This window comes from Ascidiella aspersa, chromosome 6 (assembly GCF_963924565.1).
Source record: "Ascidiella aspersa chromosome 6, kaAscAspe10.2, whole genome shotgun sequence".
Taxonomy (NCBI): Eukaryota; Metazoa; Chordata; class Ascidiacea; order Phlebobranchia; family Ascidiidae; genus Ascidiella; species Ascidiella aspersa.
In genome coordinates, this window is record NC_139452.1 from 11,978,618 (window position 1) to 11,994,344 (window position 15,727).

At 36.3% G+C, this 15,727-nt stretch overlaps 1 protein-coding gene across 1 annotated transcript; it reads left to right on the forward strand.

Moving 5' to 3' along the window:
- The first annotated feature begins 299 nt into the window (after positions 1 to 299).
- Positions 300 to 12,176, forward strand: LOC146139885 (flotillin-1-like). The gene is made up of 6 exons (XM_083393147.1): positions 300 to 1,591; positions 2,703 to 2,862; positions 3,170 to 3,371; positions 4,823 to 5,022; positions 7,403 to 7,655; positions 10,706 to 12,176. Exons 1-6 carry the CDS (start codon positions 1,273 to 1,275, stop codon positions 10,850 to 10,852), a joined length of 1,281 nt encoding a protein of 426 aa, XP_083249273.1. The 5' UTR covers positions 300 to 1,272; the 3' UTR covers positions 10,853 to 12,176.
- The last annotated feature ends 3,551 nt before the right edge of the window (positions 12,177 to 15,727 follow it).

The window sequence follows — 15,727 nt, forward strand, 5'->3', positions numbered from 1 at the left end:
GAAACCCTAGAACATACAATGTTCGAAGTCTGATAAAAAAAAAACATTCAGATAAAAGCAATTGTTTTTGGTGTATTGAAATAATCTTAACAATCAAGAGAATATATTTTAATTGTTTAATACAATAATACGCATTAACACCTCTCCTCTAGCCGCGTTCAAAAAAGAGCCAGTCACGAGTCGAAATCGTCTCAGTATTTCTACTAGGAAAATTCCCTGGCGACGCGCGTTGAACAAACATCACATGACGTCCTACAAGTCACGTGACAACAGTTATCTCCCAAACTGCTGTTTATGTCTTTTATCTTAAATGAAAAACATCTTTGCCGACATGCATTTACATTAATACGAGCTTTTTAGTTAACTTAGCACGCATGAATCTCAGTAATGAAATGTTAATAATTTAGAGTTTATTATGTGTCCGACTAGGTAAACTATTTATTTGAACAAACATCATTTATAATTGTTCAATTTTACTAATACAGTGATATATTTTATCGTTGTTCAATTCGCTTTACTTTCCTTGTTGTTACAACTTTGTTGACATAACTCATGTTCACGTGACCAACGATTTTGCACGACTGTTAAAAAAGAACGCGCGTGCGAAAGAATGTAGAACTCGTGATCGGTGAAGCGTGCTGTTGGATACACGCCCGAAAGCAGCTTTTCGTTGCTGAGTGGAGTTAACACTGAAGCAAATTATTTCTACAATTTACGCAACATTTTAATTGTTTTTAGTTGGATTTGCAGTTTTTATTATATCCACATTCCGAGCCTTAGGTGACTGTGCATAAGTCTTGCTGAATGTAACATTTTAGTCCGGTTTTGTCAAACGAGCAACTACTTTATCATCTTCGTTTATGTAAATAGCGAATTTACAAACTCTTCTGCATAGTTTTGATTTTGTAAATTATTGTCGAAAATTTTACAAAGAACATAATATTAATTTTTTGTAGATTGTTTGATTATTCAGTAACAACATTTAGAATTTTTTACGCTGGTCTAGAATCCTACCACAGTTATTAAATCAACGCAAAATATTTAGGTTAGGGTGCGAGTTTGGGTGCGGATGGGCCAACTATTATTATATTCAGTACCAATAACTTGCATAACCCACCCTAACCCAAACACTAATCCCTGCAACCTAACGCAAATATTGTGCGTTATGGTAGGATTCTAGACCAGGGCCGAATTGTCTTTTCGTATATATTTTTTGGTCACTTTGTCTTGTTTTTTTTTAGTTATTTTTGAATTGCAATTGATTTCAGAAAAATGGGTTTTGAAACTTGTGGTCCCAATGAGGCAATGGTGGTGGCTGGGTGTGGGTATGGTCGACCTCTCATGGTCCCTGGTGGCCGCGTTTGGGTTTGGCCTGTTATCCAACAACTTCAGCGCATTTCGCTCAACACAATGACCCTTCAGATTCACAGCAAAGAGGTTAACACATCAAAGGGTGTTGCAATTTCCTGTGTCGGGGTTGCTCAGGTAAAAATACAGGGCCAAAATCAAGACATGCTGGCCAATGCGTGTATGCAGTTTCTTGGGAAATCAGAAAATGAAATTCATCAAATCGCCTTGGAAACATTGGAAGGTGGGTTGTCATTAGCGATGTACGATAATAATAAATGCAAGATCTGATACCAAATTTAATAATTAATTGGATAAAGCCAAAAAGGTCAAGTAGACTATCTTGATTAAAATGTGTCAATACGAGCTTCCGATTAACTTAAGAAGATACAAGCTCATATCAATACATTTTATTCAAGATGATGTCAATCTACTCGACCTTGTTGGCTTCACAATTCATTATCAAGCTACATTACTGATACTAAATTGTTATTCCAATTTCAGCCATTATTTACTACGTGACTTTTAGTCTACTTTTATCTCTAATTACTGTACGTTATAAGTTGTATGGTGGTTTACCACTTTGTCTGGAGCAAATTATTAATGCATAGACTGAAATTCATTTTTCCAAAACAACTTCTAAAAATGACAAAGTGTGCATAACTGAAACTGACCAAAGTTTTTCCGTTTTTAATCAATTAAAACAACTTTACTAATTGGACATAATACAACAATCCTTATTATATCACATTTTCACATTTGGTTAACCTAAAATGTATTAGTGATTGTGTTTTCTGCCTTAATTTTTAAATTTAAATATTCAAAAAAAGTTGAATTTATTTAGGATTACTTATATATATATATACATAATATCCCTTGAAACTCCTTGCATGACCCTCAGTTTTATAAGTTGTGCTACTAAAACTATTAACTTTGATTTGACAACTGTTGTGGTTTTGTGCAAAAAAATTAAAAAAAGGTAAAGGTTTCTGCAGCTGAACATAAATTATATAAAACAAATAGCAAGTTTATGCCACCCATCACTCTTCGAAAATGAAACATATATATTATTTTCATCTTAAACCCATGTTTAAGAGCACATTTTTTCTTATAACTTTTTTGTAAAACATTTGTCTTTTTTTTAACTGCATCATTTGGGCTATGCTGCTAAAATGTTTTCAAGTCTACTATGATAGAGATATAGTTTATCATGCCAAAAGCTATGATCTCTTTTAAGTGATGACTTTTATATTTTTTGTTAGTGTTGCATCCAGAAATTGTATTTTAGTTTTAGTTTAAAATGATATGCATGATGATTCTCAAATAAATCTTTATTTCAATGCCCGGCTTTCTAGGTCACCAGAGAGCAATCATGGGTAACATGACTGTAGAGGAAATCTACCAGGACAGAAAGAAGTTTGCTCAGCAAGTGTTTGAGGTGGCATCTTCGGACCTCATCCAAATGGGGATCACAGTGGTGTCTTATACACTTAAGGATGTCACCGACACTGAGGGGTATGTGTCATAATGTTTTTTTAAGTTCTAAGCAAATCACACATGGTTATAACAAATAAAACCACATGAACTCTTCTAATATTAGTTAAATCCACATTTTCACTCTTAAATTTAGATGTTATATCACAATGCACGTTTTGTTACTCCCCTTTAGGCCCTCAATATTTCATTTTTTATAATTACCCTCATTGTTTGGTGCATCTCTTCTTAGAATCATCAACTTTAATGAAATACCATTTGAAATAATTTGCTGTTTCATGATTCTTTCTTGTCTTTACCAGTCCATAAACAAATAGTTTTTCGATAGATATCTTTTGGCTCTTGGCAAAACACGTACTGCTCAAGTGCATCGTGATGCCAAGATTGGCGAAGCACAAGCGAAAAAGGATGCTGGCATCAAGGAATCTATTGCTAACCAGGAGAAGTTGAAAGTGCGCTTTGAAAATGACACCCTGATTGCAAAAGCAAAGAGGGACTTTGAACTTAAAAAGGCAGCCTATGATATCGAGGTAATTGATTGTTTTGTATTTAAATGATATAACTTGCTCCATGTTAAAAAGTAAATATAGTAGTATAATGTTTTTTTTAAATAAATTTGCGCCAACTCTCAGGAGTAGTGTAAGATAACTGGATTTATTTTATTTTGTTAAATAACCCACACACTCTGCAGGCATCCTTACTGCCAGCATTATATACTAATTGTCATTTCCCTACAGGAAATTGCTGCTGCCTGCTTTGTAAAGTAAAAAAAAGAGCCTGTCATTTGAAAATATAAAATTTGTTACTATAATATAATTTATAAAAATGTTACAAACTAAATACTGTACAAATTACAGGGTTGCCACAAAGTCTTTGAATCGTTAAATGTCATATAATTAATTTGCATACTACAAAATCTTTGAAATGCCTTATCTAAAAGTCTTTGAATTTATTTTATTGTATTTACTGATTTTCAAGACTGTTCAGAAAATTTGTTGAACAATCAAAGTTTAGGTCTATAAAAGACTATATAATCTAAAATTCTTTAAATATCTTTGAACTTTTTTCAAAGAAGTGTGGTAACCGGCAACCCTGAATAATAATAATAAAAACGTTCTTTTTAACTTTAATGTTTTGTTATATGTTAGTGTACTGATTGTTAATTAGCTGCTTTTTGCAAAACAAGTCATTCAATATACACAAAGAACCGAGGCTAAAAATGGAGAATGCCTGCTTTTATTTTACCCTGACCTTTTACACAGTTGTGCCCAAACCCCTTGCTTTTAAAAGACATTTTTGAGAGTAGCAAGTGATTTATAGATTTTACCTTATACAAACATACGGCACCAACTAAGGCAGAGATGTCATGGATTTGGTAAATAAATGCCATCACACTGCCAAAGCTTCTGAAAACAATAAATTTTGTTCTACAAAAAGTGATACTATCTCAGTCTGAACCGGCAATGATCAGTATTAGCTAAATAAATCGACATGTACATCCCAAAAAACTATACCATGTGATTGCATAAGACCAGCCTAAAACCGAATAAAGGACTGCATGCTGCTTTTGGTCATTGTTTGCCCAAGGTTTTTTTCAAACTTCATAGAACTGTGTTATTGTGTTTTATTGAATTTTTTTAGGAAATGGGTGATTCTTTATGGAACCTAAGTCAACGTTGTTTATTACATATTTCCTTGGTAATTTCTAATCACCTACAAATCCTTTTCAATATTATTGAAATGCTTAGTCCAAATAAACAGCCTTGCAGTGCTTGCACTACAAATTCTACAATGCTGATTAGGACATCTGATTCCGTTATGATAGCCTTTCCAAAAGCACCCAGCATACTGTTATGAATATATGCCTTAATAATTGGTCAGTGTATTACTTTTCCAGAAAATAAACCCTGTTTAACTGGTAACTCTGCCTTCTCCCTCCACATATGTTTCACTTTTACCAAAAACATTTTTTTTACCCTAGGTTGAAACCAAGAAAGCAGAATCGGAGCTGGCCTACGAGTTGCAGGCAGCCGTGTCCAAGCAAGCTATCAAAGAGGAAGAGATGCAAATCAAGGTGGAGGAGCGTGCCAAGCAGATTCAGGTCCAGGATCAGGAGATTCTCCGTCGTGAGAAAGAACTCGAAGCAACCGTGAAGAAGCCGGCGGAGGCTGAGAAATATCGGTGAGAAATTTTATGTGGGAAAGTACATTTTGAAGTTATTATTTAACGTATAACTAAGTTGCAAAGGGTACTGAGTCTTGCAATGACGTCTTTGTGAAAGATAAAAGCATTTTCCACCAACTTGAAACTTAAAAATATTTAATACATTTTGTAACGACTCTGGTATAGAAACATATTTTTCATGTAGGTTACATGCGAAAATTACCTCTCAGGTAAATGAATTTTAATCTGTATATATGTTATTGGTTTATTTCCATATACAGTGTGAGCATACGTTTGGCAAAAAGTAGTATAGCTTATGTAGATTTTCTTTCTTTTTTTAAGATGAGCTGTTTCAACATTTTTGTTATTGAAATCCTCCAACTTAAGTTTTTTTTTAAAGAACCACTTTAGTTTAGCTTGCCAATTCTCAACTGGTCTTATGTATAAACATTGCACTTGTAGGTTGCAATAATAATAAAGGGGTTGTAAAATTTCCAGCTATTAATCTCTGTTTCACCTTAGGCGTTGATGTCATTTCCCCTTTCCTACTTTATGTGGTTCTGACACCGTTTTTGTCCTTTTCAAGGTGCTATGCATATTTGCAGCATATAGTTACTATGTTTATTGATTTTGGGGGGTTATTTTATTGTGGTTTTGTTATAACAATACTGGTAGCATGTTACATTTATTAGCCTTGCCATTTAGCCCAAGTTGCACTGTCTCACCCAACAATTGAAGTAACATTAAATCTTGTCAAGGCTATAGCTGTTTGATTTTGGTTAATTGAGGAGGAGTTTCCCTTTAAACCCTCGCTGAAGGCAGAACAATTGAAATTTAGAAAAACAGATCTAGCAAAACCCTTCAGCACAGCGCAACCCACAATAAATATTTGGTTCTTAGCCTCACATTTTGCCATGCGCAGGATATAGCATCTAAGTCAGTGTTTCGCAACCTTTTGTGGCTTGCGGCACCCTACAAAAATTATAAACAGTTCCCGGCACCCTTGCTCGTAGTTTTGCTGTGTGGTGAACTGTAACATTACAATAAACTAGATTGAAACAGCACACTAACTGTGCAACAAGGTTGAAAAAAACTTCTTTTACTTTTAACCATTTTGTCGTACAAAAAATTGTATCAAAAAGCTTGCCAATAGAGCAAAAATTGGATGTAAGGTGTTCATTCCTTGAAAAATATCAACTAAGGAATGAATCCAACCGGTGAAGTCCAACAAATTATTTCCTAATGCCGCACTTTACCCATCAGAAGAAATTTATGTCGACTTATTTCCATATATCTTTGCTTAACTAGATTTATTGTATATAACTGTTACACAACATCAATAACATTATACATAACGTCAATAATAACTAGTTTTATTTCAGTTGGATTGTTAATCATAATTGGGGTTTGCAAAAAGTTGCAATACAGTTACACCTGCGCATTTAATGGATTTTGCGGAAATGAGTCATGAATGACCGTTCACAATTGGTAACTTCTTATCGGAAGGCGAGTTATATTTTCACATCCATTTGGGTTAGCAGTGATAACAGAGCTTTATTTGTTGTCTGCTTCTGGACTTATTTGTTTAAGTAATGTGCAACTGAGTTGAGGTTGCGTTTTACGAGTTTTACATTTGCCAAAGGTTTTACAGATGTAACAGTTTCTGATGTAGCTGTCGCCCAACAGTTTATTTAAAAGGTCCTCCTATACACCCTAAAAAAATATGCTTATTTAAGCAGATTGTTGCCTAGCCAGAAATCCACTCGACTAATACTATAAACATCCACAGTACACCCTTTAAACGTAAATACACTATGAACGTAAGAGTCGCATAACAGCTGAGTAAAGAGCCGCTTGTCACCCCTGAACTGAGGTGTATAATTTAACCCAGTCTTTCTCAGCCTTTTATGACTAGCGTCACCCCTCTAAAATAATAAATACATTGCGACACCCCTATAAGATTTTCTCCGACGGTAATTCACTAGAATATCACAATAAACGGAAAGGAACAACACACATCAACTCTACCCATCGTAAGAACTTATTTTCGATTTAAAATTTAATTTATTACACTTTAATCTCACACAAAAAGTTCTATGTTTTAAAGGCGTCTGTTGTTCACCGCGCGTTTGTTCCACACTCGGTGCTCCCCCAGCGCTGCCAATGTCGTATATTTCCCGTTGATAAAACGAACCTCGTTACTGCAGCAGATTATCTTCGCTGAACTATATTTCTTGTATAACAACATCAAGAACGTTCTTGCAAGCCACGTTTCTTTCCGATTCTTAAAGATTCCCAAATATGCCGCGTCACCCTTGAGAATTACAAATAGCACCCCAGGGTGCCGCGTCACCCCAGTTGAGAATAACTGATCTAACCTTACGTTTTCTCTACATAGTCTGGAAACGATCGCGGCCGCAGAGCGCAACAAGGTTGTGCTGGAGGCAGAAGCCGAATCAGAGGCTATCCGGGTCCGCGGTGAAGCCCAGGCCTTTGCCATCGAGGCCAAAGCCAAGGCCGAAGCCGAGCAGATGGTCAAGAAGGCCGATGCGTGGAAGGAATACCAGGAAGCGGCCATGGTGGATATGGTTCTCTCCACACTGCCCAAGATTGCTGCCGAGGTCGCTGGGCCACTATCATCTGCCAAGAAGGTCGGTTGTCTTTCTTTTTTAACGTTAATTAAATTATACGTCCTTTTTACTGTAGTTGTTAGAAAAGAGGCGATATAGTTTATGTCAGTGATCCTCAACCTATTTTCACTTGCGGAACACTGACAGAGCTAAAACAAAATAGGTGGCAAACCAACCAAATAACTGTTAAGCGACAATAGATATAATGATATAACCATCAATTCCAAGGGAGCGTAAGTTACAGAAACGTTTTATTGTTGAATGGACCAAAGGCTCGTAAATCAATGACGTACTAAATGTCTCTATTTTATACTTTGTTGTGTAACGGTCGACCTGAAATACCTTATGTAACTCAAACTCGTAAATATAATACTTTCTAACAGTCATTGTGCGCTTTTAAATAGCAAATAAAACCTGACAATTGTGTTTTTATTTTATACATTTTTGTCTTAAATCTAATAATTATTAAAATGTACGTTTAAAAAAGCGCAACTATAAAACTTTGGGAACACTGCTGCATACCAGGCATAGCATGGAAATTGAGGAGTGCCCGAATTATCGGGCCATTGTCCGACAACCCATACCACCTATAGTTAGTATCGCAATTCGTCCGATACTAGATCTGTATTAGTGTCGATTCAATACCAATTTAATATAACCACTTCAATGACTTCATCCCTAGTTAGCGTTATAAAGCAGGTTTGCTGTTGTTTGTTTTAACGAAGGATTTAGACGCATTTTCATGTTGTTTGTTTTAACGAATGGATTTAGACGCCCTGCTCTACAATCTGTCAGTTGTAACAAATTCCTACCCACGAAAACCACACTTTAATGTCACACTTTGTATTCTGTACGTTGCCTGGAAGCGCTGTCATTACTTATTTAAGATAGCAGCCGTCCAACTTTACCCTGACAGTAGATTATACATTATTGCAATGTGATCGACTGCCGAAAAGCGCACACCAGTATGGCAGAATGCTGGCGACTTGGCGACTATGTCGGCCGAAGAATCAGCCAGAAAACCGAAGAAATTGGTGCAAAAAAAAATTTAAGTAAAAAAAAATTGAAAAAAAAAATTGTTTTTTTCTTTTTTTTTTCGAAAGCATTTTTTTTTTACATTTTTTTTTTGAACATCCAATTTGCAAAAACCTTGTGGTTGTTTCCACACATATTTTTAAAAAGCGGAAATATGTAATAAGTAATAACATTACACACTACAATTGGCAGAAATAAATTTTGTTGTGTCATTTTGAAAAAAGTTAAGGTAGTGTGAAGCACGTTGTTTAGTGAGAAAAAGCCAGTGTAAGGCTTATATACTGTTTATTATTTCAAAAAGTACACACTTTTGATCATACAATTGTTATGTGTTGGCAGTTTTACTTTGAATTGGCAAGTACTTCTATATTGAGTTGAATTCCTCTATGTTGAGTTGAATTCTCCATTTCTGTTAAATGTACAGGTATGACATTCGCATCGGCATATTAAGGATTTACCAGGCTATGCTTCTCCCCCTAAGGCCTAAAGTATATTTTTGGTTGTTTAATTACCCAAATGCAAAACTTTACCGTGGTTTTGCTAGGTTTATGTGTCTTTGTTTTCAACAAATCTATCCCAAAGGTAATATGCATACTATGGGGCATGTTGCAATGTGACTGTGACAATTTCTATTAAATTTTATTATAAATATTATTATTTCGAGCAATATAAATTGGAAATTTAGCCAAAGAATATTTTTTCGTTTTGAGCAGCACGTTTTTACACAAGTTTGCCTGAAAACAGCTTATCTATGTAACACTTTTAAAGCAAGAAAAGCAGACATGTACGTACACCCCCAGGCCCCTGGTTGTACCTTCACATGTCTCTTATGTATTTGTTAATGACTTAATGTCACAAAAAATTTTGCGCCTTCGGCGCTACGTTTTGTTGTCTAATTTTATTATTAATAGCCTTGTTTATCGCCAAAACATGACAAGGTTCGTGCATTCCTTAGGCGAACACATCATGTAAGGGGCGCGACCAAAAACCGAAGAATTTTTGCCAAAAATGCTTGTCACCAGAAGGCTGGCAAGATTCTGCCAGCCTGGCGCACACAACCCGCACACAAATAAATCGTTTGCTTTGTAGTCCGCTGTCCATTCCACCAACTAATGTCATAAATATTTCATTAAAGCTCGACTGTGCGTGGAGGCATAGAAATGGCGCCTGTACTGTTACAGTAGAACCGCATACCGCGAATAATTTACATTTTACATTTCATGATTCACAAAAATGTTGGATATTTTGTTCCTCATATTATGATGTTTACGCGATATTTCGAAAATAGTAAATGGTAAATGTTCTTTTGCATTTGGTCCAGGTGATTTGCCATAGCCCATTTAATACTCATCCAAATGATTCATATTCGTCACTAGTTTCTTCACAGTTTATACATTTAACACAGAATGGTCTGGATTGGCAGAACACTACAAGAGAAAATCATTAATGAAAGTTAGGGGCGCAACATGCAACCCACGTAGAAATTAACTTCACAGTAAAACCCACGACAATATTTTTTCTTTTGATTGAAAAGCATTCATCCTTGAACGGTATCCCTCCATAATCATCAGATTATCATTGCTTAAGTAACAAAGGAAGACCCAAATCGAACCCTATATGTAAAATAAATAAAAACACCACTTATTATCCAGATCGATTACGCTGTACCAAACCGTGTCACTTAATCGAAAGCAATATTGCCACTTAGCCAAACCTAATCGCGTCACTTTTACCAAACTAAAACTTGTCACTTAGCCAAACCGAATCGTGTCACCTAATCAAACCCAATCGTATCACTTAAGACTTAACTAAACCCAGTCGTATCAAACGTACAAGAGCAATATTGCAACTTAAGAAAACCCAATCGTGTCACTTAACAAAACACAATCGTATCAAACGTACAAGAGCAATAATGCAACTTAGCCAAACCTTATCGCGTCACTTTACCAAACTAAAACTTGTCACTTAGCCAAACCCAATCGTGTCACTTAAACAAACCCAATCGTGTTACACAACTAACGGCAATCGTTTCACAGGTCACGATGGTGTCCAGTGGCAAGGGTGACGTGGGAGCTGCCAAGCTGACCGGCGAAGTGCTGGACGTTGTCGGCAAGCTTCCAGAAATGGTCGAGAAGCTCACCGGAGTCGATATCTCCAAGGCCATGAGGCACAAGGGGCGCTAGAGAGACCTGGCATGTGACGTCAGCGCCCTAAAGACGTCGGGACCGATTTTGGATTTTTAACACCTCAAGACTGTTTGTTGTTAGATGTTGTTATGCGTAACTCATCTTTTTAACGTTGACGTTTTTGCAGTTTTGCTTGACTTGCACGTGTAAAGCCGATTAATGTTTTTCGGATTTAATTCTGTTTTGTTTATTTTACCCGACACCTGTTGGAATTGACACACCGATACAAAAGTGGCGTTAATTTGCTACCCCTAGGAATTAACCTTATCTGATTTCATAATACCAACATCACAGGGAAACCCACCTTAACCGTTATCCATTTTGTATATATTTAACCGCTTTATAACACTTAACCAGGCCGACGATTGCAGTATGCGCCCATTATCTTATCAGGATTTTTGTACAGTGCCTTCCACTTTGGTAGGAGTGGATTTATTTTTGATTCAAATTTGTTTTTACCAACCGAGACCATTTGGTAAACATTTCGGAAACAGAAGGGTCAAAACGACTTGATTGACAGTTATCATTTCGCCTAATATTTGTTGCGCTTATCTAGGCCCGTAAAGACCTTGCAAATTAACCTTGGTGGATTTAGCTTTCTATTTGGCAGTGTATTCAAGAGTAATGTAAATACCCAAAATCGTGTCTTCGAATTTCGTAATGTCGACACTAAACACGCAGAGATTAACTATAGATTTGCGATAAACTGTGTGTCGCCGTTCTGTCTATTCCGATATGCTGGTGATTCGCGGGATGGTCGCAATTGTCACTTCCTTCGGCGCTGAAAAATTTAATTTACGTTACATATGCCGTTGGAAACTAAAACGCTATATTTTGACAAACGCAATTTTTATGTTTTAAAGCGTCTCTTATTTACCGCGCTTTTATTCTATACTCGGTGCTGACCCCCAGCGCTCCCAATGTCGTTATTTCCCGTTGACAAAAAACAAACCTCGGCACTGCAGATTATCTTGGTTGAATTATATTTCTTGTATAAAAAGCACAAGAACATTCGTTTAAGCCACATTTGTTAAACCTGTTTCTCCAATTCTGTGTTCGATGACGTAGTTAAACTTAACGCGCCAGCTGGTGACGTTTGCTTGGTGACGAAATGATTACGTCATTGCTTGGTTAAACTGGATTTTTTGGGTAATGGTAAACGTTACTTAACCAATGGCTTCGCTCCATCTACATATATTGCATTCGTCCACTTTTCACGTTATAGTTCTTTAATTCACTAATATGTTGATATATATTGTATTTTTCCGTGCATAAGCGTGTAAATAAAATTCGGATTCTAACAAGATCTAGACGGTTAAGTAATGTAACCTCAGTCACAGAGCTACAGCTTCGGTAAGCGAAATCATTTACAACAGGGGTGTCAAACTGGCGCCCCTTTAGAACCATTAGGTGCGCCGGGCAAAAACTTTTGTAAAACGAAATTAAAATGTTTGGGCTATGTTATTACCAGTTTGTTATAAACTTTGCCAGTTTATCTGCTTAAAATTAGGAATATCGGTCTTTACCAGATGTGTCAAGCTTGTGGCCTCCGGGCCACATGCCGCTATTCAAAGATACACATGCCGCCCGCGTCAAGTTATGATATTTAAAAAACTTCAATTTTTCTTTATGACACAATTTTCTTGTTTAAAACCGAAGTATATTTGAAAACACGTCTAGCGCCTTCAGCGCAAATTTAATGTCGTACATTTTAAACATTTTCGTAAATCAAGGCATTTTCGGTGTATAAAAGCATAAAAATGAACAGGGCGCCCATTCCACTCTATTTCTATTTACAACTGCTGCGAAAACGTCTGTATGCAGATCCATAAAGGCCAGCTAGTGTAGATACAATAAATTTAATTGAATAAAATATATTTCTTAGTAATGATGGTGTGGACCAACATGCAAACAGCATTAATCCTGCTGATCTACAAAACAAAAATTATATTGTCAGTTTGCTGCTATTTACTTTTTTGTACCTTTCGCACGGAGTAGCCATTTCTGTTGGCTAAACACGTCTTGGAAATGCGATATTTAATTTGTTAACTAACTGCATGTAAAACTAAATGTATATACAGCGAAGATACAGTAATATTTTATCTGTCCGGTGCTTTACGCCGATATTCAGCTCTTTTGGTTTGTGTTTTGTAATGCAGATGTAACAGCAAACCAGCAAAAGCATGTACCGGTATTGTAAATTATATATGTTTTTTGTTTTAATATGGGGATTGTGTGACTGTTCCGATACACATAATCTAAATTTCAAGCACTTGAATATTTGATTTTTACGAATATCTATTGGAAAGTTGCAACTATACATAAACTTCTATCTACAACTAAATGTACACAAAATTAAACAACTTTTAAAGAGCTCAACATTTTCCCTTTTAATTTCGAATAAACCCAAAAGTGATGCGTGCGTTAGAGCAGGGTTTCCCAAACTGTGGTCTGTGAACTATGGGTGGTCCGCAGAAGCGTAACTAGGGTGATGCGGTGGGGTACATATGTCCCCGGGCGCCAAGGTACATGAGCGCAAAAATGAGGCTTTCAAAAGCCCAAATGAGACTGCTTGTTCTTTAAATACAATGTTCTATTAAAATTTGAATCGTTTTTTTCATATAAAGTAAGGTATATTATGTTATTTTAATAGAAAATGGGATTAAACATGGAGAAGGGGGCGCCAATTCTATAGTTTTCCCTGGGCGCAAAATACCCTGGCTACGCCTCTGGTGGTCTGTGTCGATATGACAAGAAATTGAAAAGTCACACATATACGTTGTACAGTAGGCCTACGTACCCTTTCAAAGATAATTGCCGCAGTTATTTCACAATTTGATGATTTCGAAAGCCTTTGCTATCTAATATGTATAGTCAACAAATTGTTTACGAAAAATTCTCGTATTCCTCGTCTATGACGTAATAATAAATCTTATCGCCATTTGAAAAAATACTTGTCCAGACTTTCCGTGTACTCTGACCGAGTCTGTCTTTCACAAATAACTCCGAGAATTGATGATTCATGCAGAAAGAAGCAATGCCATTCATCTCATTGATGTTGTTAGTTTTGTAAATAAAGAAAAGGTTATTTTTTTCTTTGTATTGCGGTCCGCCAAAACAGATTCACAAATAGTGATCCGTGGTCCAAAAAAGTTTGGAAAAGCTCCGCTAACAACAACCCAAGTCTGACACAAATGTGCGATACATCATGTCCCGAGTACAGCCCCGACTCCACAGCATATACTAAATTAAAGTGGATATTGAGCAATCCACTCATAGGGTGTCATAAATTCATCCACCCACAATACATTGTTCGAAGTTATTTCACCATTTGCTGTTCCACCTTTACAATTAAAGTCTGCGGTCTTACCGGTTTCGAAATTCGGTGCTGGGTATGCGAACTTGGGACTCGGGTAGTCTTATACGTGATTATACTCCGAATCCGCAGCCCTGCCGCATAAACGTATGTGTTTTCTAGCACAAATATTTATAAGCTATATATTTCAATTTATTCTATCAAGATTGGTACAAGGCGTCTTCTAATGAAACGCGCAGCACAAAATAACTAATGAAAACGCTGCACGTTTAAACAAGTTACATCACTTCATACAGTCCATATGTTCTGCCTTGTAAGAGGAATTTGCTATTTATTTCTGGTGTATATTACTTAAGCACATTTTCTAGGCTTTTCAAGTCAAACAGTTCCCGAGTTGAAAGGTAACATTGCCTCTTTAACAAATACTGATCTTTCATTTCACCGCTTTTTAATATCGCAAGTGACAAGAGCTTTTCCGTACTTTCTGGTTGGGAAACGAAGCGATCGAAATAAGTGGCACAATACCAAAATCTGCACATATTTCATTTGCGTGATTATCTCGTAAGCACACTAAAACGAAATGTCGGCCTCACTGTACCTTTCCAGCGTCATTATACACGTTACTTTAAAGACTTGTAACTCCGCCACTTAAACGTCTGTCTTCTCATCGTAGGCCTATGCCTTTTGCAAAAGAAGAAAATCGTTTTTTTACTATGTGATGAAGCGTTGACGGGATTCGAATCTGTAATAGCAAATTTCTCATACAACGATGGCTCGTTTTTTAATTCATTGATTTTACGAAACTGAACAGGGTTATTTCTATTCGCGCGAGAAAGACCAGTACAACCAGTGCTTAACAACACACGGATGCGCCCTCGATAAAAACTCCTTAATAAAAAACTAAAAAAATAGCAATATTTGCCCCTGATTGTCTTGTAGTCTTTGTAGAGTTGGGCTCCTACCTCTTTCTAGCTATTTCATTGCGCTTTACCTTGCCGGACAGTCATTTTCATACTCCTAATCTTGTTTGCAGAGTAGTTAATGCTTCTTCAAACTTCCAAGCGACTTTAAAGACTCGATTTCACCGACGTTTTTGACCTTTGTGGCCCGGCTGCGTTCAAAAGGACATAAAAGAACACTAGTTGTGAATGAAAAACCTAGGGCCTACTATGCAATGCAAACCATTCTTATAATACACGGAGGTTTAAAGTGAAGTTAACTAACTAGAAATCTCAAGGTTATAATGACTTTCTTAATAATTGCTCGGTTGGAGGAGTCAAATTAAAACATTGACGTTTAGATTTGGTGAGTCATCTTTAGCTGCTTTCAGTTGACTCTAGCGCCAAAATTAAGTGGTACTTGTCGTGGACACTTGAAACAACTCCGCTTACTAAAATGGCACCAAATCACACTGCTGGTTTTATATTTTTTTATTATAAATTATTTATTGGTTAATTGCGATGTGGTAAAGCTACGAAGCAAAAAACTTGTCGATGAATGGTTTTCAAAGCTTTAGTAATATTTTTTAAAATATTTTGATATAAAATGGCAACCGA

What these genes read in the sequence shown, in the direction of transcription:
- LOC146139885 (XM_083393147.1), top strand. Translation starts at nt 1,273, where the DNA reads ATGGGTTTTGAAACTTGTGGTCCCAATGAGGCAATGGTGGTGGCTGGG. An exon ending in GATGTCACCGACACTGAGGG is followed by an intron (nt 2,863 to 3,169) that starts GTATGTGTCATA and finishes GTTTTTCGATAG; the next exon opens with ATATCTTTTGGCTCTTGGCA. An exon ending in AGGCAGCCTATGATATCGAG is followed by an intron (nt 3,372 to 4,822) that starts GTAATTGATTGT and finishes TTTTTACCCTAG; the next exon opens with GTTGAAACCAAGAAAGCAGA.